The following is a 27,009-nucleotide window of genomic DNA, read 5'->3' as shown; positions in this document are numbered from 1 at the left end:
GAAAAATTGTCTCCTTGACTGTCAAGTATGTCAAGTTGCTATAGTTTTCTGCAGACGTGACAACGGCTGATGACATTTTGAAGAGAAGGTCCCTTTACTGTCTGAGGAACTGGTTTACTGTAGGGGGGAAAAAAAAACACACGGGTGCAATGTTATGAAGGTAACAATAATAAATAAATAAATCCAAACCAAATTTGGGCTTCGGGCTGTATACTGGCTTGGTAAAAAGTAACATGTTAAAGTGATTCATGAGCAGTAAGTTACCAAATAATATGGTGCAATACAGAAGATATACTTCTGAGATTTGATTCAAACTATGGAGTGGAGACATCCACCACTGCCTAGACAGAAACGTGCACAGTTTACCTGAACATGTTGTTCGGGTCCAGAGAGGCCAGCCAGTAGCTATAGGAATCAGGGTAGTAGTTACACGTCCCCCTGCCGTGACACTCAATAAAGGGCACTCGGTGGAAATTTTCCAGACATGAGCCAGGAGAAACCAGAGGCTGAGAGGAACCTTCTGCTCCTGCACCCGTTTGCTAGAACAGGTGAAGATTAAAGTAGAAAAAACAGCTTGGGAAATGGCACATTACAATATCAAGGGATTTAGTAGAAAAAAAGAAAACAAAAGTCTATTTACCATGACAAATGAGTACCCAGTCCACAGAGATTCCCAGCCACTGGGACATTCTGGTATCCGAGTTGTCTGGCTGTGGATGGCTAGAACATTGGAGGTGGTTTCACACACTGAACACCTAAACCATAAATGCAAACAGACACCCTTATTAATGTTCCAAATGCAGGAGTGAAAGGGAACATTTTCTGCTCAAGTAAATCAGAATCAATTTTACTTTTCAATTACCAAAAAACCTTTATTCCAAGACCCCACCCTGAGCCCCATGTCACCGCTACACACAGAGGAAGAGTGAGATGCCAAAAAAAATCTGGCTCAACAAATGCCATTACACTTTGAAAACCCTCGCCTTCGCCTGTCTGTAACTATCATCTGGCCGGTGTTTGCGCTGGATGTCTGACATCAAACTTTGTCTGGTGACAAAGCTAGCCACTGGTACTCTCAAATGACTGTTTATTGGCTTGTAGACGTATGATATACCAGTTTTAGCTGTCAGAGTTTGCATAGCAAGCCATTTTCGTTTATTAATTTTGATGGAGTTCAACAGAACTTTTTGACTGCTGTCGAATTGTTTTCGGTGCCGCCACCAACTGGCGGAAGTAATGCATTACTACTTGGAGCCGGTAGAAACGGGGGAAATACGACAAGATTATAGTTTCATAAAATATTAGATGTTTTTTTTTTTCTAATGACTATTTAAAAAGTGGACAATCATGACCCATCCCTAGAAGATACAGTAATCTGTATATAAATGTGTGTGCGCGCACACTGTGGTCCCACCTGCTAATGTAAGAGGCTAGCTTTTCCCCTGTGATGGCAACCATGTCGACAGGCATTGGCGTGTCAGTGGACAACCAGTATGAGTAGTCATTGCGAGAAGCATAGCGGCAGGTACTTTCTGTGTCACAGAACAGGAAGGGCATGGTGGAGAAACGAGGGAGACAGCTCCCCATGGTGCCTGAGAGACAGTGTGAAATGTTGGCAAAGTGTCAGATGATGACCTAAGCAAAGACAGACTTTTTTTTTTTACATTTATGATGCAGAATAGTCACATCATTTCTTGTTATGAAGGTTTCCATGCTCTTACCAAGGTCCTGACCATGAGCTCTCTCATTTCCGTTGATGAATACAAAGGAGTATCCAGAGTAGATGTGGCTGGTCCCAAAAGGGCAGTCAGGGACATGGATGCTCTGACTGTGCTTGATGATCAGGAAACCATCAACATAATCTGAAACGGTGCTGCCGGGCAAACCTGGAGGACCCTTTTGGCCTTGGTTTCCAGGTCTGCCCTCTGGGCCTGCAGATTAAAGAACAACATGTAGAGTGAAATACCAAGTGATATCGTGTGGGCAATTTTGTTGAAGGAATTTTTTGGGGAAGGGGCGGGGGATGTTCCACAGTCTTTGTCACTGTTAACTTGAGCTGTTGGACCGACTGTTCGACTATGTACTGGCAGGAAACGTCTCTAAATACCTTGCAGGCGTACCATCCACATAATGTAATACCCAACAAAGCTGAGGGTCATGTTGCAGATAGCTGAACTCGGACTTCAGAGAACCTGGATTATTTCAGGTTTTGAACCATGATGTGACAATAGGAATTTGCTCAGAGAAACATTAGAAAGAACACGCAAATACACATTTTAACCTACACACATGAATGCACTTGAACACACCTGTCAGTCCCACGCTTCCTTTGTCTCCTTTGTGGCCAGTAAATCCGGGCTGGCCAGGTGGGCTGAAACCAGGTGTTCCTTTGACACCTGTTGGGCCTGGGACAGAAAATGAAATGTTCAGTGTCACAGTGGTAATTGGTGAAATTGGCATACATTTTCAAAGAAACAAAAAATATTTGAACATAAAGGGATATGTAACATATCAAGCAAAGAGCAACACAATATTTCTGACAATAAATGCCCGTTTATTAGTGGCAAGGTATCTAACTGGCTAAATTCAGTGCAGTATTATTGGCATTGCTTTAAATAATATGGCAAGAACTAAAACATACTAGCCTTCTAAAATCAGTTTGCAGAGATAAGATAAAAATCTGAACCTGGAGGGCCTGATGGTCCCGATGGACCCGGGTCCCCTTTTGGTCCTCGGTGGCCTGGTGGACCAGGTGAGCCAGGAGGTCCTGGTTCAACAATCCACTTGATAAATCCTGGTTGACCTTTCAAGCCTGTAGGTATACAGCAGGACAAGTTAGAGAGCTACTTTCCAAAGTATATAATACCTGTGGTCCAAGGCTAATATTCTGCAATGTCTGGATTAGAATCAGTAAAATGTCAATCGTGTGTTATGTGTTCAAATATCCAAAAAAAGTGAAATATTTGTAATTCCCAGTAAGACAGACTTTTGCCATACCTGGATGTCCTGGGACACCAGGAGGACCAGGAGGACCAGGCGGGCCTGGGATGTATCCTGGGTCTCCTCTGTCACCTAAAACACAGTTCATAGAAAATTCCAAGGGAATTGGCTTGTCTTCACATTCTATTGCATAAATTGAGTTTATCGTCTATCAGAAAATAGTCAAATTAATCATCATGAATCCTCTTTTTTTTCTCTTCTCTAGTCTTTGTCCCCATTGCACATCATCTCTGCTGTGGAAACGTTAATCAGTTGTGGACTCTTACTCTTTTGTGGTAACAGATCATACTTTGTCTGGGGTAAGAATTCAAAGAGTGCATCTAATCTGTAGGCTAAAAATGAAATGATGGATTACCAGGCGGCCCTTGAAATCCAGGAGGACCAGAGTGACCTCTTGGCCCTGGGCCTCCAGGTCTGCCAATTGGACCCTGGGGAGGCAAATTATACAATGGAAGGTCAAAGATTAGACTTTACATATTGCACTGACAGTTTGAAGACTTGGAACTCTGTATAGCCATGACCAAAATATTAGAGGCTCAGTTTAATGTTCAGATGATTCCAAAGGAAAACCATGAAAGTGTTGTTGTTTTTTTTCTTTTTAGTGTGTGCTGCCAGCACACATTTTGTTATGTAAATTTTAAAACCTTGTCTTGAAAAGAAAATGGCACCTTAGTGGAAAAAAAAAGAGGCAAAAACAGTATATATCCAAAGCACTGGACCTGCATCTCCTTTCTCCAGGCATTTGTCAAAATACCACCGCTATAATCACTTACAGGTGGTCCCCGAGGGCCTGGATCTCCTTGGGCCCCACTATAACCTGGACCTCCTGAAGGACCTGGGTCCCCTCTGTCTCCTTTTAACCCAGGCACTGTGGGACCCGGAGGGCCAGGTGGGCCTGGATAGCCTACAGTGAAATCAGACAGAGATTGGTAATAAAAGTTAAGAAAAACCAATGGACTGTACTACTTTAACATCAAAATGCATGTAGATTTTTATGAGCTAAGGTTAAAAACAAAGGCCTGATGATACAGATGTCTTTATAGTTGAGCATTTGTGGGCATAAAGGTAACTTGTCCGTATGGCGAGTGAATTATGTGAGAAAATATCCTTCAGACCTAAAACACCTTTGAATGCTATGCAGAAAAAAAGATACACGCCAACATCTGGTAATATCCAATTGCTAATTTTCCAAAGAGGGATTTCTTCATGAGTGCTTGGCATGCTAATGAGTCCTAAGATTGTAGACTTGAATTGCATGAATTACTTGCAGAAAATGGCTATGCGAGTCCGTCCTCCAGTAATACATCCTCACCTCTGCTCCCATGATTGCCAGGGTGGCCAGGGTCTCCTTTAGAGCCAGGAACACATGCCCCTTCTCTTCCTGGTTGTCCTTTTGGACCTGATCTGCCAGGTGGACCTGGACGTCCTGTGTCCCCTATTGTTCCAGGACCACCGAAAGCGGGCAGGCCAGGAGGACCACGGTCTCCAGGATCACCTACAATACAGAGAGAGCAGTAAGTACAAATTAGTAGTAAGGAATATGTTTTTTTTTTTTTTTTGCATTGAGATTCACTGTAGTAACCCTGTAGTTTTGTAAGTAATAGTGTTTAAAACTCTATGAATTGTTTGATATTATGTACAAATTATCAGGGAATGAAATGCCTCCTTCAATATTAAATGTAATAATACTTACATGGGCAACATATGACACAATATCATGTCAAATGTTGAACCTGTTTCATTATCTGACTTGTAGTCAGTGGAGTGTATTGCTTTTTAAGTAATTACAACATTTTGCAACATGAGAGGACTACTTTCTGGACCGCTCCCAAGTTGAAGTAAAGCTTGCGCACCAAACTTAAGAAAGCAAGGCAAATTCTACTGGGTCCACTAAAATCCCCCAAAAACGTCCAAATGAAGCTCGAATATACAAATAAATGAAAATGTCAAATAAAAAAAGAACTGCAAAAAGGTACTGCTCTGCAAAGGATAATGTCGTTGAACTGTGACTCACCGTTGGGACCTGGTTCACCGGGCCTCCCAGGCATCCCTTTTAAATTGACTGCAGGGAAAAGAAACAAGGATAGGTGAGTTTTTACTGCAGCCATAACTTTGAGGGTACCATTAGCTGTGACAGAGATCTCTGTTCTGCATAAAACCATAGAGGACTTTACATGCAGGATTTGTCTTACTTGTGTCCCCCTTCTCCCCTCGTGGCCCGGGGAACCCATCACGGCCCTGGTCGCCTTTAGGACCTGGACCACCACTGACACCTGACTGGCCCCGGTCACCTGAGGCAAACGAATATAAAAAAAATGGAAGGTAAGTAAAAAAAAGTTCAATTTGAATTGAATATAATGTATTAATGAAAAGTACTACCTGACCAATTCAAATCTTTCCTGCAGTACCACAGCAGGTTACATTTTAAAATGTTTTTTTTTTGTTTTTTTTACTGATTTGGTTATTTATTTATTTATTTTTGTTCTGTTTTGTTATTTTCCTATCTAGTAGAGGACAAAAGGGCTTTGCCTGGCCGTCCATTAGGTCCTGGTGGTCCTTTTCTTCCTGGAGGGCCATCTAAACCTTTTGGCCCTTGATAGCCTGGCGGACCTGGAATGGCAGGATGGGGATAGGAGTTCAGTGGATAGGTAAATAAAGTGTGAAACAAAAGAACCTACAATCCATCATAAACGGCCTAATTTTCATGATCAGTGGCAGTAACCATTTTCTCCTCTAGATCCTGGGTTTCCTTTGTCTCCATGATATCCTGGTGGACCTGCTGGCCCCGCAAAACCAGGTTCTCCCTTCTGACCCTTCTTCATAAAAGTACTTTCTGAACCTTTTTCCCCCTAAGGACAGGGATAAACATAAAGAGTGAGGGTGAGTGAGAGAGCGAAATAGTCATTTCAAATTTTAGAAATTTTCTAGATTGGACTCTGTTTTTCTGCATCAGTTACAAAGACTTTTTAGATCAGTCATCACTACCTTTTGTCCTACTCGTCCAGGTGATCCATATCCATAGTATGGCTCGCCAGTAACTCCTTTATAACCAGGTGAACCTGGAGAACCATTGGAACCTGGCCCTCCAGGATATCCTGGATCTCCTTTTATTCCCTTGTACCCTGGAAAGATCAAACCGAACAGTTATTTTCTTCTAAACTTTGCCTATGGAGCTGTAAATGAAACATGACCAACAGTTGAGGGGATCGGTTTTGATGAGGGTCATAGTTTGACTAACGGAAAAATGCAGAGAAAAATCATGTGACAGCTTTTGTTTATTTTGCATTCATTTGGAAGCATCATACAGTTTTCTCCTTTATATGAAAATTATGCAGTGAAAGTAAAATTTACTGCTTAATATAATTGATTAAATGTTTTTTTTTTTTTTCTTCAAAACTAAATGTTAGTGTGAGTGTCAGTCGGCCGGTTTCAGTTGTAAGATGCTCCGCCCCACTAACATTAATATGTTGGTGATGGGGTAGTATTAACAAAATACATCTCTTTTGACTTGCAATACTAATTATAAAATGCAGATGCTTGCCTTTTGGGAATCTCAACTACAAGATAACTCTAGTATGTGCAAACTGTACACTGTCCAGGTGCTGCACTATGCCCTCATGGTTGAGTTCCACCTTTTTTTGTCCCATCAACTTAACGTTATAAACGGAAGTTATTACAAATGTTTTTATTCATGACATTTGTAAATGGATTCAGCATTATACAAGGTAATACTCACGATTCTTGCGTATACTATTTCTATCACTAATTTGAGCCGAGACGACTTAACCTCAAATTTAAGGTGAGACAAACTTTCCCGTTTGAAAACATCATTCTAGTATTAAAGAAAACCAAACAAAATTTGAACGAACATCACTTTGCACAGTAAAGGTCAAATATCCGAGAGAACGATGGCCAACATTTTTTTTTTAAGTTGATAGGAACTTTAACTTGTAACATTAGCGTTAATTTGTATGTAATCAATAAGTGTGTATGGCCCTTAACTAAAATGTAAGCCTTACCCAGAGGGCCAATAAATCCTGGGTCTCCTGGCTCTCCTTGAGGTCCTGGAATTCCTATAACCCCTGATCTATCAAAACCTGGATCACCTTGGGGACCTGGGAATATATAGACACACGGCAGAAATGCAGTTTAGAAAAAGATTTCAGCCAAAATACTGACAAATGAATCGCTATGAATGTGAAATTCATTTTAACCCTTTGGTCCGGGACGCCCTGATCCCCCATTGTGTCCTCTCTCCCCTTTCATTCCAGTTCTTCCAGTATCTCCATTGGGACCAGGTAGACCAGGTTGACCTGACATAATACAGTTAAATTTAGAATGCTCTCTCCGTAATACAGGCGAAGCTACACAGTTTAGCATACAGTACGTCTCTGGCAATGCTCTGTCTAAGAAAAATTGTATGTGCACTTAAAGAACAGAAGAGAAAAGGTCTCAAGTCTATTTATTTCAACTAACAAATTTTACAAAAGCAATTCTCCAAAAACACTTCAATTATATTTTGTGAAACATCTCAATCTCACAGTTGGTTGTAAATTATTATTATTATTATTTTTTTTTAATGAACAGACTTTACCTGGTTGGCCACGGTCTCCTTGTTCCCCAGTTATGTTCGAAGGTGGTAATCGAACCCCGGGAGGACCTGTCAAGCCTGGGACCCCATCCATTCCTGGGGAACCCGGGAAACCCCTGGCTCCATCTCGGCCAGGGTCACCTTTAAACAGTCATAAGGGCTTTAGATTCACCACTGCTGTGAATCACACATACAACCACAATGAACTTCCATATTGTTTCAGTTCTGGCATGAGACTTTGTGGCTTTGTTAATTTATGTATATTTAATACATGTGTGTAATAGATAGCTCTAAAGTTGATTGTGTTTGCATCTTTGTGTTACCTATTTGACCCGGTGGTCCTATAATGCCAGGTGGTCCTTCTGGTCCATATCCTGTTATTCCATCTGGTCCAGGGTCTCCTCTCGGTCCTAACAAAACCCAACTGGATTGCTCAAAGACAAACTTTAACATTGTATAATTACAAAGGCTGTAGCCTAAGTTCTCATAAAAGTGTTGTATCATTTTTTTTTAAAGTAAAAAGTGATGTTTTCTGATAAGACATTTTGTTGTCATTGACACAGTTAAGGTGGTGAATACTGATAAGTAAAATGTGAAAACATCGACTTCATGTCTATCACATATTGAAGAATTTAAACATCATTAAATGCGAGTTTTGGCCTGTCGGAGAAAAGAATATCACACCTGGTTGACCAGGCAGTCCAATTTCTCCCCTTTTCCCTTTTTGTCCTGCAAGCCCTTGTGGACCTGGGACTGATGGCCCCAGAAAACCGGGATCACCAGGAGGGCCAGGACGACCGAACCCAGGCAAACCTGCATTTCCCTTCTCCCCAGGCAAACCGTTAGGACCTGGGAAAAGTGAGATCGAGACAAAATCAAGGTGGAAAGCAGAGGAAATGAGTGAAAAATGTGCATGTATACTTTTTTTTACAAATTATTTTACATTTGTTCAGCTGTATTGGGTTACTGGGATGATACGTAACGGATAGAGGATAATGTTTCCCTTTCTTTTATATTTCACCAGCTGACAATAAAGTACATCACATGACTTCAGTGTAAACTGACCTGTATGTCCTGGATAACCATTTGGTCCTGGTGGTCCTGCTGGTCCAGGTAAAGGAACTTTACAGTCTTTGCCGCCTGGCTCTCCTGGAATACCTACAGAACCTTTTCTTCCTGCAGGGAACATCAAATAATGAAGAATAAATTATGTTTTTATGCACATGTCTGATTCAACCATTCAATATTATCAAATTGTCTTATCTGTCTAAGGGGTACAGTTTTCTATTTAGTGTACGATAACCTTTTTCTCCTGGATATCCAGGATTGCCTCTTGGTCTTTGCTCCCCAGGTGGGCCAGGGATCCCACCATCACCTGCTGGACCTGGAGCTCCATCTTCCCCGGGACGTCCTGGGGGGCCTGGAGGGCCAAGGTATCCTGGACCACCATCACCCTGGTAATAAAAAAAATATACAGTTCATTATTTATATGTTTACATTCCCACATGTCATTGTATGTCCAGTAGGACATTATATAGCAACAATTAAGGCAAACTGTTAAGACTTCTGACTTTAAAATACATAGACACATTGAAATCTGTTGTGAGACCGCTAGTAGCTTCCTGTGGTACTGAAACAGCTGTTTGTTTCTTTGGAAGAACTCTTCTTATTGTACACTGAATTCAATTTATTCCGTCTGTCAACTTTCATTATGCTTTTATAAACCATTTGTGCAGGCAAAAAGTGCTTCAAAGACACAAAATCTACCAATTAAATGGACGCTCCATACTTAGTAATATCTTTAGTGATGACTTTATTGTGCACATAAAAAGTTGAATCAGTAATCATTACATTGTTAAAAGTCCCACTTTCTGCTTGGCTTCTTAATCAAAATTTTGAAATACACTTATTGCTTCTTTTCTTTTTTTTTTTTGTGCCAAGAGTTCAATGGAACTATTAATACCACTGTGGGATAAATACAAAGCCACAGGCAGCATCACTTAATGTGCTCACCAGCATCTCAACAGCTCACTTAACATGTTTTTGTGTCTTTAAGATGTACAAAAAAAGTGTAAAAACAACATGTTGTGGTTTTATGGTCTCATTTTTGGCAAATCCTGATCATGTTTTGCTCATGATAACATCTTATTCTGGATATTATCTGCTGGTAAAGAACATATTGATGGAGATGATCGACAATTATATATAGGTCAGAAATCTGGACACTGTATTGACCATGTAAATAGAGATACAGACCAGGTTTCTCATGTTCAATGTAAGTCAAAACCAGGATACGATTTTGGCTTCTCCTGGTTGTCAGGCAACCTCACAATGATTACAAAACTCAGGAGAATTAGTGTGCTTTGGAAGTGCTGGTAGTCAGATTTTGTTACCTCTGGACAGATACAGGCAAGCTGTTTCCCCCATTTTTAGTCTTTAAGCTAAATAGTTGCTGACACTAGCACCATATTTGCACATGGAGTGAGTGTTAATAATCATATCCTTTGTTTCTAGAGAAGAAAGCAGAAAAGTCTATTTCTCAAAATGATGATCCAATGCTATCAGATTCATTTGTCACTGTCTAATTTAACACCACAAACCGATTACACCATATCAGGAACACATTTTTCCTGTTTTTCAACTACATTCAGTATACATAGTGCAAAACCGTCATAGTCTGAATTACAATGGATGCATTCGGTTTTACCTTTTATTTAGCTTTCACGTAATGGCCAATATCGTGCTACAACGTACATATAAGGATATCTAGTACTGTATAGTGAACAATCAATCTAATAAATATTGTCTATGCTTCTGACCTTCAGTCCTGTACGACCAGGAACGCCTCGTGGACCCGGCCGACCAGGCGAGCCATGTCCTGGAGAGCCTGGGTCACCTGGCTGCCCCTTAGCACCTAAACAATACGAATAAAGTAGTAGAAAAAAATAATGATACATTTACAATACAGTAATACTAATAATTGACCTTGTGATCTGGGAAACTGGAATCTGTTATTTACAGTGTGTTTTGCTTAACCTCAATTGTATTACCTTTCAGTCCTGGGATTCCAGGCCTTCCGGGAGTTGACATGTCACCGCTTTCTCCTTTCTGTCCTGGAAAACCTGTTCTTCCTGGGCTTCCTGGTCCCCCTTGATAACCTGAATGTTGGATAGTAAGTATGAGAGATGTTTCCTTTTCCTATTATATGGTCATTTAAAGACCATACATCAACACATACATGCATACTGTGCGTATATACGTACATAACTGCGCACACATACATGCATCCACATCCTTCGCTTATTAATCATTCCACCAAACATACAGCCACGCTTACCTGGGCTTCCATGTGAGCCTGGCCGACCCTTTAATCCTCGTGGTCCAGGAAGTCCTTTGATGATGATGAGACCAGATTCCCCTTTTTGGCCTACACATGAAGGAGAAAAACGGTCAACGGCAAGGCATGGCTGTCAGTCTGTCTAAATGCGTGTTTATATAGCAATGTATTCTGTTAAACTGCATATTGCTCCATGTGTTTCTTCACCTGGAATTCCAGGCTGTCCTGGAAAGCCAGGAATCCCATCATCTCCTTTATTTCCTGGAAGCCCAGCAGGTCCGTATCCCACTGGCCCAGGGTAGCCAACCGGTCCCGTTCTGCCTAAAGGCCCCGGTGGACCTGGGGGACCACGGTCTCCCTTCGTATCAGGGCTGGGATACTAGAAAGTGGACAGAGATTTTGTTCCGGCTATGACTGAAACTACTTACATTGAGGGCTCTTGCACATGGCATGACATTTAAGAAATGCGAAGCATCAAATGTGACACCTAATGGCAAAAAAATAGCATGTTAAGTCTGTCAAAAACATCTCACCGAATCCCCTGGAGGTCCTTGATTGCCTTTTCGACCTGATAATCCAGGAGGCCCAGGGTGACCATCTGCACCAGGCCTGCCAGAATATCCTGGGTCTCCTTTTTCTCCTTTTACCCCACGACTCCTGTCTAAATACAAGTCTCCCTTTTGTCCTGTAGGGCCTGGAAATCCAGTTTCACCAATGGGACCCTATGGAGGACATCTGTTTACAAGTGTTTGTAACAAAACAAACAAAAAGATACAGAAAACCCCGTTTTTAAGGTAGACTTTCTTACGGGTCCTCCAGGTGAGCCTCTAGGTCCTGGGTAGCCTGGATCACCTTTTTCGCCTGGTCCTTGATTATTACCTGAGTGACAGACAAATGTCCATATTTCAGTTTTATACCACTACTACCACTAAAAGTGAATGTGGAATTTGATAAACTAAATCAGACAGAGTTCAATCTGCGTGTTTTCATGCAGTGAATGGTTTTACCAGGAGGGCCAGGTGGTCCGTGGGGACCCGGTGGTCCTGGAAGTCCAGGTGAACTACACTCATAACAAGGCTCCCCCTTTTCTCCTGTAGAATGCATGGATATTGCACTTTTTTTTTAGTCCAATTTTGGTCACTAAATATTACATTTAAATATCAAAAGACTTCCAGAAACCTTTAGCAACAACTGCACATAATCTACCGGTATTGGTAGAATGTGAAATTAGTTAATTGCTATTTATTTATGAACAGCATTTAATTACCCACCTTTCTTTCCAAATATCCCATCATATCCCATAGGTCCAGGCAGACCCTTCACTCCCTTCATTCCTGGGAGACCCTTGGTAATATTGACATCTAAGGGCAATACAATAACAGTTGATTAGTTTCCCAATGTTTTCGGTGCTTTTCTGTTGTTACCTGAGAAATCCAACTTATCGGCTCATGACTGACTGATCAGAATTGTGCCTACCAAAAAAAAATTAAACCATTATATCCAACCTAAATTACTGATGTCAGTTTGTGCCATGCTGGCTCATTTGTTAAATATATAAAGCCTTGTAAAAAAAAAAAAAAATCCTCCCGAACATTTACAATAAAAGACAGAGATCATTGAAAACCTAGATGATGGAGGAAGAGAGTTATTGCTTCTTTTTTTTAAATTTTTTTAAATTTTTTTTTTTTTTATAGGTGAGATTCCATACGGCTGTTTTGGTGTTCAGATGAGGCTATAATATTTTCACATACTTCTGTCTTCAGGGGGTCCAGGAGGGCCCTGATCCCCAGTGGGCCCCTGATCACCATGATCCCCATCTAGACCCGGTAGTCCTCTATAAATATCCCCAGGGTCACCACTGTCCCCTTTAGGGCCTGGAAATCCAGTGGGACCACGTGGGCCTGGCACATAAGACCCAGTCCCAGATCCATAACCTGTGCAAGGTAAAGTGAAAGACTGTGACCAAGATAATGTATATAGTGAAACCAACAGTCATACCTTTGTATACTGTAACTTTGAGATAAACATTTAAAACATCTTAGTGATAGGTAGATACGAGAGATAAATAAGATGAAAATAGCTTCATTGCACACCTGGAAGTCCAACAGGTCCAGGATCTCCCACAGGACCTGAGAAAATAAAAGTAGCTTCTGTTGTTTCTGTATGTGCCTGCTGCAGGAAAGTAATTGCTGTTTTATTAAACCGTACTCCCATACAATTTGCTAGAAATACATTTTCGTAGGCACCGACTTTGCTGTTTGCTGCACTAATTCATTTGTCTCTTATTTCACTCTTTCTCATAGAACATCGTGTTCATCTACCTTGAGGACCAGGGAGCCCAGGTGTGCCCGGAGGTCCAGGATCTCCCATGTATCCTTTAAAGGGGCCAATCACAGGCCCATATATCTGTAAACAACACCACAAGAGGTGTGTTGGAAGAATAGGAATAGCTGGATTCATTTGTACTTTTATCATCAGCACATGCTCCGAAACTTTCAAAATGGATCTCTCCTTTGGCTTGTAAAAATCACAGTGAAAATACCAGCAAAAAATGACCAAATAAGGATTACAAAGCGAAAAGTTGAAATAAACTCACATCTCCAGGCGGTCCAGGGGGACCCCTATTTCCCTTTTCACCCTAAATATTGGAGTACACAAATGAAGCATCATACAAAGCTTTATTAACCCACCAACATTTAATTTTTTTTTTTTTTTAAGTAATGTAAAGTGAGAGATTATAACCGATATATTTAGGGAAACCACCAGCTATGCATCTTTACCCTGTGCCTTTTAAATACAAATTAGAAAAATAATCTGATTGATAGGTAATTAAAGGGATAACTAACCAGCCTTCCTGGTGTCCCTGGATATCCCGGTTCACCTTTTAGTCCAGGTCTTCCCTAAATAGAACTATATTGTATTCAAAAGCCACTCAGTGAGTACACATGCACACACACACACTCGCACACACACTCGCACACACACGCACACACACACACACACACACACGCACACACACACTCGCACACACACTCGCACACACACCATACACGCGTAACATAAAAACTTTACACACTACACGCACACTCATTGCACAGTAACACAATACCCTAAATCCTGATTGTCCAGGATCCCCATCCTTCCCTGGCTTTCCCTGTAAGGAGAATGAAGTGCAGCAGTGAGGATTTAATAAGCCCTGCTTTGTCTTTACCAAGACCATCATGCACGTTTTTGTAAATTTTCCCAATAAAAAAAGTTGCTTGTGGTTAGGCTGCGTTAAAAGCCATCTACAGTAGGGATTTACATATACATAAATAGATGAGCAGTGCTTCAGTTCAGGTTCATGTGAACATTTTTGTCAACAACAACAACAACAAAAAAAGACAACAGTTTTCAGATAACAACTTAGATGTCCTCGTTGTCTTTGTGTTAAATGAGAAGCAGTAAAATTGGCCTTTTTAAGAAAACTCTGTCTATATCCTCTAAAAGGGTACAGGTAGCTCCAAGGATTGTTTAATGCCTATAGCACAATACATTAGCTTTTCAGGGTGAAGTATGATTATGTTAGGTCAGGCTAAGCTTCCAAAATCGCAGTCATGTGTGATGTCTTTGATGAACCAATGTTTAACAATTATTAGATATATTCAGAGAGAAAATGTCAGACTGACCATAGCCCTGTTGGCTTTTTTGAAGCTGAGTGTGTAATCAGGCTGAGATTTGGTGGTAGTACTTGAGTTGAACCCTTTTCCTTGTTTCATAGCAGTTGTTGTTGTAGGTCCTGTTTTTGGGTGGTGCAAGAGGATCTTTAAGGGGAGAGTGATAATACTGTGCAATTGAATTTGGATTTATGCTGTCTGCTGTTCTAACAAAAGAATTTGGATGGAATTATGAATATAGATAAATGATGAAGGTCCTCTTTTCTTTCCTCTCCTTCCCATATATAATGGCAAATAACAGAGTAAATGGTGAATCACTGCCCTCTGCTGATCATCCTTTTTCTTGAGCTATTCTGGTGGGAGTATCTGATTGATACTGGTAGGCCTTCAATGTAAAGTGAAGTAGTACAACATTTTATAAAGAGAGAAAAATATGGTGCAACATTCAAAAAAAACATTTTTAGTATACCACAAGTCATGTGTACTGCACAATCAGACCAGGCAGTTGAAAGGCCAGGATGAATGGAATAAAGTAGGTAGCTTACTGCTTGACCCGGGTGTCCTTTGTCACCCTTTGCTCCTTCTACAAAATCGCCATAACCAGGGTCTCCCTGATGGCAGATTAAAATAAGGACAATAATCAGAAAACTAGTTTTATTTTAAAATGTGTCGATGTGTCATGTCAAATAGTGTCACTGGTGTGAAGAGGAACTTACTGGTTCACCCTTGCAGCCTTTATATCCTACGTTTCCTTTGTCTCCTTTTAGACCCTGAATGAGAACATAACTTCAGGTTATGATTTAGTAACTGCAGTGACAGGGCAATATACATTTAATAAAAATATGAATGCAACACTTTTTTTCCGTTCCCATTTTGCACATGTTGAAGTGAAAGATCTCTGACTTCTTTTATGTGCACAAACAGTTTATTCCTCTTAAATTCTGTTCACACATTTTTTTTAAATTCATGTTAGTGAGCAATTCACCTTTGCCAAGATAATCCATCCTCCCGACAGTGTGCCACATGAAGATGAAGATGCTGATTACACAGCACGGTTATTTCATAGGTGTGGTTTGAACTAGACACATTGGAAGGCCATTTTTTTTAGTTCAACTCACCAGCAGCCTCTCTCAGCAATCTTATTTTTTTTTTCCTTTTTCTTTTACTTATTCCATTTACTAAAATAAATGTGCCTTTTTGTATTGCTGGTGTTTTAAACTTCGACTAAATGAGGGTTGCTGTTCAATCAGCCAACAACATTTTTTGAAACTGTTGAGGTGATGAAGTGTGATGCCACTGAGTTTAATTTTAAGTTTGACGTGTGAAAACATGGTGAGAATAGCGTTGTCTCCAGTGCACATACTATTTCTCAATTGGGCTTTTATCAAGGCAGCCATGGCATTGTTTTACCATTTCCCCTATTTATACACTGTGTAAACACCACACTGAAGAATATATTTTTGCTATTGTTACTGTACCTTTAAGGCGTAACCTTCTGAAAAATACTCCCTAATGCGACCTGGTGGTCCTGGTAGGCCTGATGGGCCTTGTACCCCCTACATCAAAGAAATTAAGATCATCCTTAATGGAAAAACACAATACACATAATGTTATGGCAGAAATGGTTTGAAAGAAATATGGCACAATTTCATGCAATCTGTTCAACATCCTCTTGTCTTAAAAAAAAATGAAACTACCTTTCGTCCACGTGGTCCTGCGACACTATTTATGCCTTCTTGTCCCTGCGGGGTCAAAGCAGGCAAATCAAACTTGGCTGCATAACTGATCCGATCTCAGAACTCCTTTTCGTCAGTCAGTTCCCACATTTAACACTCTGTAATGACTGCGCCCACTCATTGCTATAAAATGACATCCCAGATGTGATATATTCTTGTCACCACCATTAACTGTCTGGGATTATTTCACAGGTAGCTTGGAGATGGCAGTGCATATAGATATTCACGCAACATTATTACTGATAAATGAGCACTGTGGCTAACCAGTGGTAGTAACTAAAGCAACAGTCAGGAATTTGTTTGACTTGATGGTATTAGTACTGATAACGGCACTAAAGGGAAAAAAAAGCCCTGCAGCAGTGATTCTACTCTTTAAGTACCTCGCACTCATTCTCACAATATAACCTGTGAAACGTGTACACGCGCATCCCAAGAAATATTCAGCAGCATTACCTTAGATCCTGGAGCTCCTTTACGACCAGGAGACCCCTGTTCATTAAGAAAATGGACAGTTATAACTAATTTGTCTAAAGTTTTAAATGCACTCAACCAAAAGAAACCTCACTCACAGCAGATCCCGGTAGTCCAGGGTCCCCCAGTGGTCCACTGTCTCCAGGGAAACCTGGATCTCCCTGAAATTTAAGGGAAATTTTAGTTTAATAGAACGTATAACCATACAGTATGTGCGTGTGTGTGTGTGTGTGTGTGTGTGTGTGTGTGTGTGTGTGTGTGTGTGTGTGTGTGTGTATATATATGTATGATATATATACACACACACGCACACACATGTATGTATGCATGTATATATGTATGTGTAATGTTACCGTATTTCCCTTCCTCCCTGGTGTCCCAGGTGACCCTGGTTTTGAATAAACTGATACCTGAGATTCACCCTGTGAAATAGATGGATTAAAGATGTAATAATAATTCATAGGTGTTCATATTTTAGTTTTGTAGACTTTGTCAATCATCTGTACGCTTCTATGCACTTGAGACGCATGCATGTGCTCAGAAATAGAATACACACATTTTCTTTCTTAGCGTTTGCTGTTTATAGATCAAAGGTTACAAATGGCAAACTGTTTCACAAAGATGTCCGCTTGTAAACAATTTCAATAAGCTTATGGGGCAATGTTAGTTCAAAGCATCCATTGCAATTACACAGACATGACAACACAGATTTAGAACTTTAAGTAGTTACATGCGGACAATTATTTGCCAAACTCACAAATCTTTTCAGTGTTGAGAATGAGACTTTTTTTCTAAAGTATCATGGAATCAAAGCTGTAATTTGGAAGACTGCAGGTTTTTGACGCCCATCACACGCAATTTATATGAGCGGGCTAGTAAATGCTTATTGTCAGTCCACAGATATAGAGAGGTGACAGACTCTACATCCACACGTTACGGCAAAGCCTGCGATTCTTAACCTTAATGTCTGATGATTTGAAGGTCTGTTCATGCACACTCTGGTAACACTAAATGGTAGTGACTAATTGTTACGCCTTCAAATAAAAAAATAACTGTTCTCAAAAGTTTTTGTCCAGATAATTGGCTTTGAGAATTAACACCATCCTTGTTGCAGATCAAAATGGAAGGACAGACTTGACAGTTACAAAGAAAAACAATGGAAAATCGTTTAACGAGTTATTGGTCTCACATGGACAAGGTACAAAATTTGTTCAGGGAGCTTGGGGAAACACTGTTAGTGCAGTATCATGCAGGTTTTTTCATGGTGCATCAGGATCTTGCTACTAAGCCTCTTAAAAGTCAGTCATTGCCAAGCGATTCTGCAGGTACACCTTTCCTAAACACGAAAAGTACTTCACAAAGGGCCCTGAGAAGTGCAGCATACATTTTATTACCTTCAGTCCAGGCTGACCTGGTGGACCCTGCAAAAGCAAAGTTCAAAGAAAAAACATAGTTAGTGGTAGATTTAAGGATGGGCCAACAAAATAAAAATAAAAGACTGAAGTTAATGAGAGGTGTAGCGGGCCAAAGTACTGTATCTAACCTCATAATAATGATACAAAATGTATACTTATTCTTACTGGGAGTCCATCAATACCATTGGCCCCAAGATAGCCAGGAAGTCCATCTTCTCCCTATATGTTGGTATGTTGGGATCAACTATTACAAACTTTTTTGGCATTAATATATAACAAAATGTTCTGTTCTGTACAAATATATATATATATATATATATATATATATCACTACAAATATGTAATATTCACTTACATCTGTTCCATTGCAGCCTGGGGCCCCTGGGGCACCTGGAGCCCCCTGAAGGCCTGGAGCACCCTGTAAAAGAATATTAATAGAAATTAAAAAAGCAACGGACATAAAACATTTGCAGTAACATACATGTCCGCAGTGAACAGAGTAACACGTATAGTAGGACAATAAGAGAACTCACTGGTAAGCCATGAGACCCTGCAAATCCCTCTTTGCCTTCAGGTCCCTGTAATGACAGTAGCAAAAATAGCATTTTTTTTTTTTTTTTTAAATGCACGCTGGTGTTACTAACTGAAAACCCAATATTACCCAATAAACACAAGTTTGGACAGCGCAGAGTATGTTACCGGATCGCCATTTGGTCCCATTGGTCCATAATGCCCAGTGTTGCCCTGTCAAAGAATGCAACCTGTAATTAATCTTAGTGATCCAGTGAGACGACAAATACAATTGTCAAGGTACACTAGAAAGTGTCATTTATCACAGTCTCTACACAACTGGAGACCATGGGATTACAGAATTAGTCAGAGTGAGCAAGAGTCACGAAAGCTCAGCTGAAACTCCACCTTTGGTCCCGTTGGCCCAGGGTGACCATTTGATCCTGGAAGGCCCTGTGACCCTGGCAGACCTGGATCTCCTAGAAATCCTTTGTGTCCCTGTGTTTGTGTGTGCAGAAGAACGAAAGAGAGGGTGAGACAGAAAAACGGAGACGAGTGGGTAGACAGACCATAAACATGTGCAAATTCAAATTTGACATTTTATTTGTAAATATTGCGAGTAATACATGCGTAAAGATGCAGTCATTGAAGTTGTTTTGTTTGTGACTGTTTATTGAACAGAGATCCCATGGGTCAGTGAATTTCAGGGATTTTTAAAAACTTTTTTCCAGTCAGGGAATTTGATCATTTTTTTAAGTCCTGGAATATCAGGGAATTTTGGTTGCATGTTTAAATTTGAGTTGACATTTATCAAAATGTAATATTTTCCATGTATATGTAACTATAATGTTAGTTAGCTAGTTATTGTCATTGCGTATGTTTGGTTGCATTAGTGGTCACTTACAGAATGTGAAAATGTAGCTTATTAGGTTGCGAGCTAATTACCGTTATTGTTAAATAAATTCTTAGCCTCTGCAACCAGTTTTTAAACTTGTATTTATTTTCTTTCAATATCGGCGCGGATGCGTTTATTCTGTTAAACGGTGCCAGTCTGTTTTTAACATAAATGTCGCTGTGTCTTGTCTGCTCAACACAATGGCAGCTTTTTTTTGTTTTTATTATAGGTAATGGAATTTCAGCTTCTTAGTCAGTGAAAGTCAGGGAATTTGACATTTGACTGAAAGTGGGAACCGTGATTGCCGCAGTAGTACTGTGTTTGCTTAATTCCCACTTCATGGTGGTCAAATTCAATGGGTGAATCCATGCTGGGACATTACGCTGAGAGCAGCTGAGCAGAGGCAATCAAAGAAGAATAGGATTGTCAAGTAATGAATAAGCAGTCCACAAAAAAAAAAAAAAAAAAAAAAAAAAAAAAATCAATTTATTTATGAGGCAGTAGGGTAAATAATGCTCTTTTGGCACCAGGTTTGGTGTGGCTTTACGGTTAATGAAATGCTGCTTTTCCCTGGAAGACACTCATCTGATCAATCATAAACCATCTGTCTCTCTTTCTCTTATAGTATGCCCTCATTCATCCAAGTATTCTGGATTCAGTATTCAGGCATTTTTTGACCCCGTAAGTTTGTTCTTCATTGCAGTTGCTCCAAGTACTTTATAAATGAGAGAAAACAAGAATGATTCAAGGCTAAAATAACTTTTTTTTTTTTTTTTTTTAGGAATACTTAATCTTGTTTTAGGGTTCATCTCAGTAAAGTGTATAATTTTGCTATGCCACTTTTTAAAGGTATTTGTCATGATTCCTCTCTCTTAATCTTGCTTTAATCCCTCTCATTCATTCCACACTTTTGGTGTTTTGAGGAAGTGGCACATTTTGTATACATGTACACAAAATGGACATGTGACAGGATTTTTTGCTGAGTCTCAACCATATTAGATAAAAGAGATTTCACACGTTCTGCTCCCTCTGCAAACAGATTTAAAATGAAAAATCTGGTCTAAAACTAAAGCAGAACTCATTCATAAAAATCCCCAGCACTGATGAATTTGAGTGTTTGACATGAATAATAAATCATTCACTTACCCTGTTGCCTTTCACCCCTGCACAGTGGCACCTTGATTTTCCATTGCACACACACTAAAAGAAAAGTGACATTTCTCAATATGTAAATGAAAAAATTAATATCTTATTGTCCATTTGTTATATATTTTTCTGTCCACATATTCATCACTCAAGTAACTCAATTTAATTTATATCAACAATTAATACCATTGAAGAAACGGATGATAAAAGAGGTTGAACAGGAATTCTATTTCACCCTAATCTTGAGCATTTCTAGTGTGGAAGAACACCTATTTTCTTTACTGTTGAATGCGAGGATTCTGACTTTACAGGCTACGGTTACTGATGATATTGTGCTGATTTGAGTGACCCAAATTACAGCACAATCAATAGTGAATATGACAACCCTTCTGTTAATCAATCCTTTGTCATTCCCATGGTAAATAAAGTTTACTTGATGATTAGTGGAGGACTTATGGAAGCAATTTGCCTAAATATCATCTTTTACTGCAGGATGTTAAAGACCGCTTGTGTCTCTGCTCAACACAAAGACCTTTAATTTGAAAGCTGTAAACATTATTGCTTATCAGCAGAGGAAAAGGTTCAGTGACGTTAACACTAAAAAGGTGGAGCAACAGAAATAATAAAACAGTTCGCTGCACTGTGGGTTGTCTGTGGGCTCAATAATAGGTCAGCTATGGGCTATAACCTACTTTTATAATAAAGTTATTGCAGATGCATTACATTTGCAATTCACCTCAACATTGTAGAGGGCACTGCTGAGTGGGGAACGCTGGTTCATATCCCTTATTATTGGCAAATTTAATACACTGGCCTTTAACTGTACTGAATTCAATTTCCTTGTGCATATGAAATGATAATTAAGCATGAAATTAATTGAACATTATAATCATTGTCTTATAGATGTAGGAGGTGCATTTTATTTCCATGGCTATTACAGCGGCTAAGCTGTGATGACATGAAAATGTAGATTTTTCTCATCAGTTATGATAGCCCCATGCTGTATGTAAGTTTATTTTTATTTTCTTTATCAATCTAATGATGTATAGTAGAGTTTTTTTGTTTTTTTTAAGAAAACTTTACTTATACAGAAATATCTCTCAGCTTTCCGTCTCACATCCCTTTCAACAATGTGAGTAAATGTGCGAACAGACTTCAAAAAACCATCTCCACAGAACACAAGATGTTTTCGACAAGCATAGACGCTACAGTTACTAACAGACCACAGCGCTGTATATTATAGTTAAGGCAGTGAACGATGATAACATCATAAAGAACAGGAACTACACAAGTTGCAGAATAATGCTATTCTCCCATAAACAGTGTTTTTTACACAACCTTAGAGAGTTACAAGAGTAAACAGCATTAAGTTCTATCCAAGCAAATTAAAATGTTACTGATACAGTGGTTCCTACAAATATTAACAGAAAATGTCAGTGTTGGAACCCTTGTTGGAGCTCTTTGTCAGTGCTGAAACACAATCCAGTTGTGATGCCGTTTTCTCTTGAACAAAGTTCACCAATCATCCACTGTAGTTCAAAAACAAAATAATCTCTGCAGTATAACAGCACAACTTAACCCTCCTGTTGTCCTCGGGTCAAAATGACCCGCAGCTGTGTTCAACCAAGTTCTATTTTATTTCTATATTTTTATATTTATTGGGATCATTGGTCATCATTCTTTAAAGAAACCCTCACAGCCTCCTTGTCACCAATGATCCCCAAAAATATGAAAATAAAATAGAACTTGGTTGAACAAGCTGCGGGTCATTTTGACCCAAGGACAACACGAGGGTTAAGTTTGATCCTAAAAATATCATAACAGACACTGTCCCATATGTATGCCCTATGAAATCAAAGCAGAAATTAAGAAACAACAGTCAGTAAAGGGTTTGCTTAAATTAAATATGATTTTTCTACAATGCATTTTCCATAATGGAAAAAAAAGAAACATATTACCTTTTTTCCCTCGGTCACCATCAGCATCACAGCAAACAGGATCAGTGGGACTACAAACACTTGCCTTCCCATGGCTTTTCTTGCTGCCTTTACATCAGTAGTTCTGAAATAATGTCAGGCACCCCAGGGGTTATGAAAGCCTTTTTGAACGCCGTCCTCAGCAACCGGCTTTCATGTGGCACTCATCCACTGCTGTGCTTTGGATAATGTTTGATAATTGCTCCAAAGAGTTTAATCTGGGTTCAAGTGCCCTGAAAGACGAGACAGCCCAGGAAGTTGTTTAACCTGACCTCGATGAGGGAGGTGGTCTGAATTTAGCGATGTGGTCAACCCCACGCTTCTCCTCATCTCACTCCCACTGCTCACAAACAGTGTCAGTTACTCACTTTGGCTTTTACTGACACGGAGGGAGAAGATTAGTGTAAATCTTGTGAGAGATTATGCTGCTTGGGATGTACTGAAACATTCATGAAAATTCGTTTGTTCTTCTGAATTCAGGTGAGTTGTGAATATTTTATGTCTATAGTGAACTGCTACTTATAATTTGGAAAAATGCCTGGGTTCACCAACAATTCATTTTGATTAGCATACTCTTAGTTTTTAAAAGGTCAAATTTGCATGCATTTTTTTTATTTTTTATTTTATTTATTTATTTATTTTTTTATCTCTAAGGATATATTTTTTCACTGTTGTATGGAATTTACTGGCCTTTGGCTAACAGGTGTCTTTGCTGTTTCTTGCTTCCTTTTATCGTCCACAGGTGGCAGCACTGAGGCCCACACTCACCTGTTAAGCCGACTGATGAGATGAGAAATGAGCTCCTCAGTTACTGATGTGCATTTGTGCCCCCTGTGGTGAGTCCCACTGCAACAATATTGGTAATATGCTATTTTCAGTAAAAGCAACACAAGATGCATATTATCATCTTGATATCTAATAGCATCTTCTGATGATAACAAATTATAGTTTTTGTGACTGAACTTTAATGCATGATATCCTACTACATTCCTGCGTCTGACAATGGGTATTATCATATAATACTTGCTTCAAAATATGCACTTTCTCTTTAAAAAGGAAATCCCTGCATGTAATTGAGCACTGTTACATTGAAAATAAGTTTTAGTAGGTTCATATGGTTGTGTATGTGTCTCAAATATTGATGACATTCACATTCCATGCTGGTCTATTTACCTGAAGACAAACACACTTTTTGCCTGTTTATTCGGATATACACATCTGCATTGCTTGTATGCCAAAACTCTGACCTTCACTACACTAAGGCTTGCAGACATGTAGGCCTGCATACTACGATGTCAAATGCAATAATTTGGGGTAGACAACGTTCTTGCTACTTATCCACTCGAAGGCATGTTGGGGTCAGTGGTGTTCAGTTTTCCATGCACACAAGAACAATAACACCTCATAAGCTAATGGGGATTTTCATGAGAGTTATGACCAGCAAGCATTTTACTTTACACCTTTGTTTGGGAAGCTTTAAGCTTTAAGCTTGGCTTAATGAGACTTACAGTTAACCTATTTGTTACATTCACAGGTGGATCCTTGCCCTGGTCATCTTTGTGCAGCAGCTAAGTGCAGTAAGACACAGTACACACACATTAATCCATAATATCACCACTGAAATACTGTAAATTTTTTGTGTATGCGCACGTGTGTGTCTATAAAATCAATGTACAGTTCAAGTACAGATTAGAACATATTCAATACTTTGCTTTGATTTTTTTTAAAGACTAGCACCTTGTTAGACTAAATATGGTACAAATAGTGAAACATTCACACCCACTGTATGAAATGCAATAACATTAACATTAATGTTCTAAGAATATACAACTTTTGTTTGGACTACAATTGTACTTTAGTGGTGTGTTTGTCAACCCAGTACTATGTTACATTTTCAGACTTGATTTATTGAATTTTAGTGCTCGTATTAGGATTTTTGGGGCCGATCACTAATTATTTGAAACAGTATCGGCCAATACCGATCAAAGGGTGTATTCAAAACTTTTTATTTGTCATGTAGCATCATTCATTTATTTTTTAACAACGCTATACATAATGTATTTAAATTTAGAAGGCCACATTTGCAACATATTCCACTACAACTTCCATGCTAACTGCACTTGCATGCGCAGGTTTATGTTGCGTGCGCAATCCAGCATCCATGGCATGCAAGGAGCAGCTCGTGGTACATTTCTATTTGTCTCAGAGCCGCTCGCACCTGAACTCACGTCACCATTTTGCTGCTGCCATCAGAAAGCAGCCCTCGTACCTGGGGCTTGAAGGGGGATATCGCTCTCTTTATCCTTTTTTATTAATAGGAAAAATAAAAAACTTTTTCAAACATTTGGATGTACTGCCAGACCGGTGAATCCATTTTACACCATGTGGTTGGCTTCCTATGATCTGCCTTTTTTGAGACCGCCGATTAAAACTTTTAGAGCTGAATCATGGCTGATCGTGATCGGTGGCCGATTGATCGGCGCACCCTTACTAATATATGTTTTCACACATTTCACGGTTGATATTTGGTAATAAATTTAGAAGAAGTAGGAGAATGTACAATGTAGAAGCTAATGTAACACAATAGCAGTATTCAGTGTTTATTCCCATACATTTACACATGGTAATTCAGCTCTACAAAACATTAGGATATTATTCTGTTCCATAAAACACCACCATTACATCCTCAAAAACATATCACATGCTGAACTACTGGTGTTTAACCTTACATTGGAATCTTGTGTGAAAAGCATCATGTGACGTTTAATGACAGCTATATTTTTTTGGGAACACCAGTGGTGCCATTGTGCTGCTACTAGAGTAGCCAGAAATGTAGTATAAGCCGAGATGTCACATATCTGGCAGTGCAACTCCTGAACCTGCTAGTCGGTGAACTTTTATGTAACTTCGTGTCGGTCTACGTATGTCTTTCTGTTTGTCATCGTGCCTCTCTTTGTGTACACATTTCATCAGGTTCCAAACCCAATTTGAATTCCACAGGCAGATTTAGTTAGTGTTGGCTAATTATTTACCAGCAAAATTCCAGGATGAACTTGATGCACCTAGGAAGTGAATGTTTAGCTTTTCCTGAGTTGATATTATTTTCAGACACCACTTGCACTTTGCTGCGCAGTCTACAGGACTGCTTGCTGATCTGGATACAGTATTTGTGTGCTCGAGCGAGGCCAATAAATTTGACATGAAAATGTAATGGTCCAGCTGGCTCAATGCGTAGGCTAAATATTAGGAACGCCTCTTAGTATAACCCAGTACAGTCTCCAAACTGACCATTGAAATTTACTTTCAAATTTCACATGCTCAGAAAAGAGCTCTGTGTCTGTGTGAATTGATATACAACTGCATTGATGGGTATTTAATATTCACTGCATACATGCATGACACCACTGGCAGGAAGTTACATTAATAGCAGGACTGACAGTTTTATCATAGAGTCACAGGGAGGCCAAATTCTGCAGACGCTGTGCATAAGGTGATTGTTTAACTACTTCGCTATTTATTACAGACCTGCCGGTGTTTTCAATTCTCGCTGTGTGTTCCCATGAATGAGCTGAATGTCAATGGCCTGTTTAAGAAACATCCGACTGTCGGACAGGTTTATCAACAGATGTGCAAGAGAACTCAACTGCGCCAGGGATAAACTCATCCAAATATTTAGTGAGCTTTGAGATAACATTACTAAACTCACAGAGGGGGTTTTCAGCAGGATGTCAAAACGCTATCGAAAGGATACTCAGAGGCCTCATTATTTACTTAAGTCTATATGAGAACACTGATTTGTTTGTAGCTTTCTAATCAGGATTGTCCAGTGGGAAACATGCTAGTTCTGAAGAGTGATTCTAAATGCTGGTAAATGTTCAGGAATGGCAAATAAACCCGAACTACGAGCTTATACTGTAAAATGCACCTGCTGATGCCCTTTGACCCCTCACTGTCAGCTGCTCTGTGTTTGTTATTCCAGGGAAATATTGAGGGCCCATGTCAAGGTAGAGACTGCTCTCTATGTCAGTGTTTTCCTGCCAAAGGGGCACAGGTATGAACTATTTTTTTTTTTTTTTAAATGTTATTATTATGAATTAACTGTTAACTGCTCACTCAGGAGTAATGCTTGATATTGATCTTCTATAATTTTGACTTGATTTTTCTTTCAGTACAAAGATATTAAGCTTTGTGTTAATTTTGTCCTAAATTTCTGTAAATGTTAGCTCATCTATTCTCTGTCTTAATCAGGAATGATTATAACTGCAAGACCAGGTGC

General features: G+C 39.5%; 2 protein-coding genes across 2 annotated transcripts in view; one reads left to right on the top strand and one right to left on the bottom strand.

The window, feature by feature from the left end:
• Nucleotides 1-38: 38 nt before the first annotated feature.
• On the bottom strand, nt 39-22,787 carry LOC138203239 (collagen alpha-1(IV) chain-like). The gene is made up of 50 exons (XM_069157990.1): nt 22,716-22,787; nt 20,758-20,811; nt 19,125-19,214; nt 18,906-18,950; nt 18,740-18,784; nt 18,562-18,624; nt 18,372-18,425; nt 18,186-18,212; nt 16,890-16,952; nt 16,282-16,326; nt 16,063-16,140; nt 15,301-15,354; nt 15,130-15,195; nt 14,038-14,082; nt 13,775-13,828; nt 13,525-13,566; nt 13,250-13,334; nt 13,022-13,057; nt 12,680-12,862; nt 12,200-12,289; nt 11,936-12,019; nt 11,737-11,807; nt 11,462-11,650; nt 11,136-11,307; nt 10,929-11,018; nt 10,642-10,749; nt 10,411-10,505; nt 8,895-9,045; nt 8,657-8,767; nt 8,276-8,440; nt 7,915-8,001; nt 7,595-7,732; nt 7,215-7,313; nt 7,020-7,115; nt 5,986-6,122; nt 5,723-5,849; nt 5,530-5,610; nt 5,193-5,291; nt 5,015-5,062; nt 4,313-4,495; nt 3,774-3,904; nt 3,356-3,428; nt 2,998-3,072; nt 2,687-2,812; nt 2,310-2,405; nt 1,722-1,931; nt 1,415-1,592; nt 641-755; nt 367-539; nt 39-117 (listed from the first exon to the last, which is right to left on the bottom strand). Exons 1-50 carry the CDS (start codon nt 22,785-22,787, stop codon nt 39-41), a joined length of 4,878 nt encoding a protein of 1,625 aa, XP_069014091.1.
• The window catches only part of LOC138203238 (collagen alpha-4(IV) chain-like), a 25,783-nt gene continuing 17,357 nt past the window's right edge, over nt 18,584-27,009 (top strand). The window contains exons 1-4 of the mRNA XM_069157989.1: nt 18,584-20,292; nt 23,476-23,569; nt 24,268-24,310; nt 26,713-26,784. Of these exons, the coding sequence (XP_069014090.1) occupies nt 23,529-23,569; nt 24,268-24,310; nt 26,713-26,784 (156 nt within the window). The 5' untranslated portion in view covers nt 18,584-20,292; nt 23,476-23,528. The remainder of the gene's footprint in view (nt 20,293-23,475; nt 23,570-24,267; nt 24,311-26,712; nt 26,785-27,009) is intronic.

The sequence above is a fragment of the Embiotoca jacksoni genome, unplaced genomic scaffold, assembly GCF_022577435.1.
Source record: "Embiotoca jacksoni isolate LCO1_2020_lvr unplaced genomic scaffold, fEmbJac1.0.p SCAF_22, whole genome shotgun sequence".
In the NCBI taxonomy this organism is placed as follows: Eukaryota; Metazoa; Chordata; class Actinopteri; family Embiotocidae; genus Embiotoca; species Embiotoca jacksoni.
This window is presented reverse-complemented; position numbering and strand designations above follow the sequence as displayed.

Excerpts from the sequence above, each read along its gene's own strand:
- LOC138203239 (XM_069157990.1), bottom strand. The coding sequence starts at position 22,787 with ATGGGAAGGCAAGTGTTTGTAGTCCCACTGATCCTGTTTGCTGTGATG. Across the intron at positions 16,141-16,281 it reads CAGGACCACGTGGACGAAAG|GGGGTACAAGGCCCATCAGG; the intron begins GTAGTTTCATTT and ends TCTTTGATGTAG. Across the intron at positions 9,046-10,410 it reads CTGGTCGTACAGGACTGAAG|GGTGATGGTGGTCCAGGATA; the intron begins GTCAGAAGCATA and ends TTTTATTACCAG.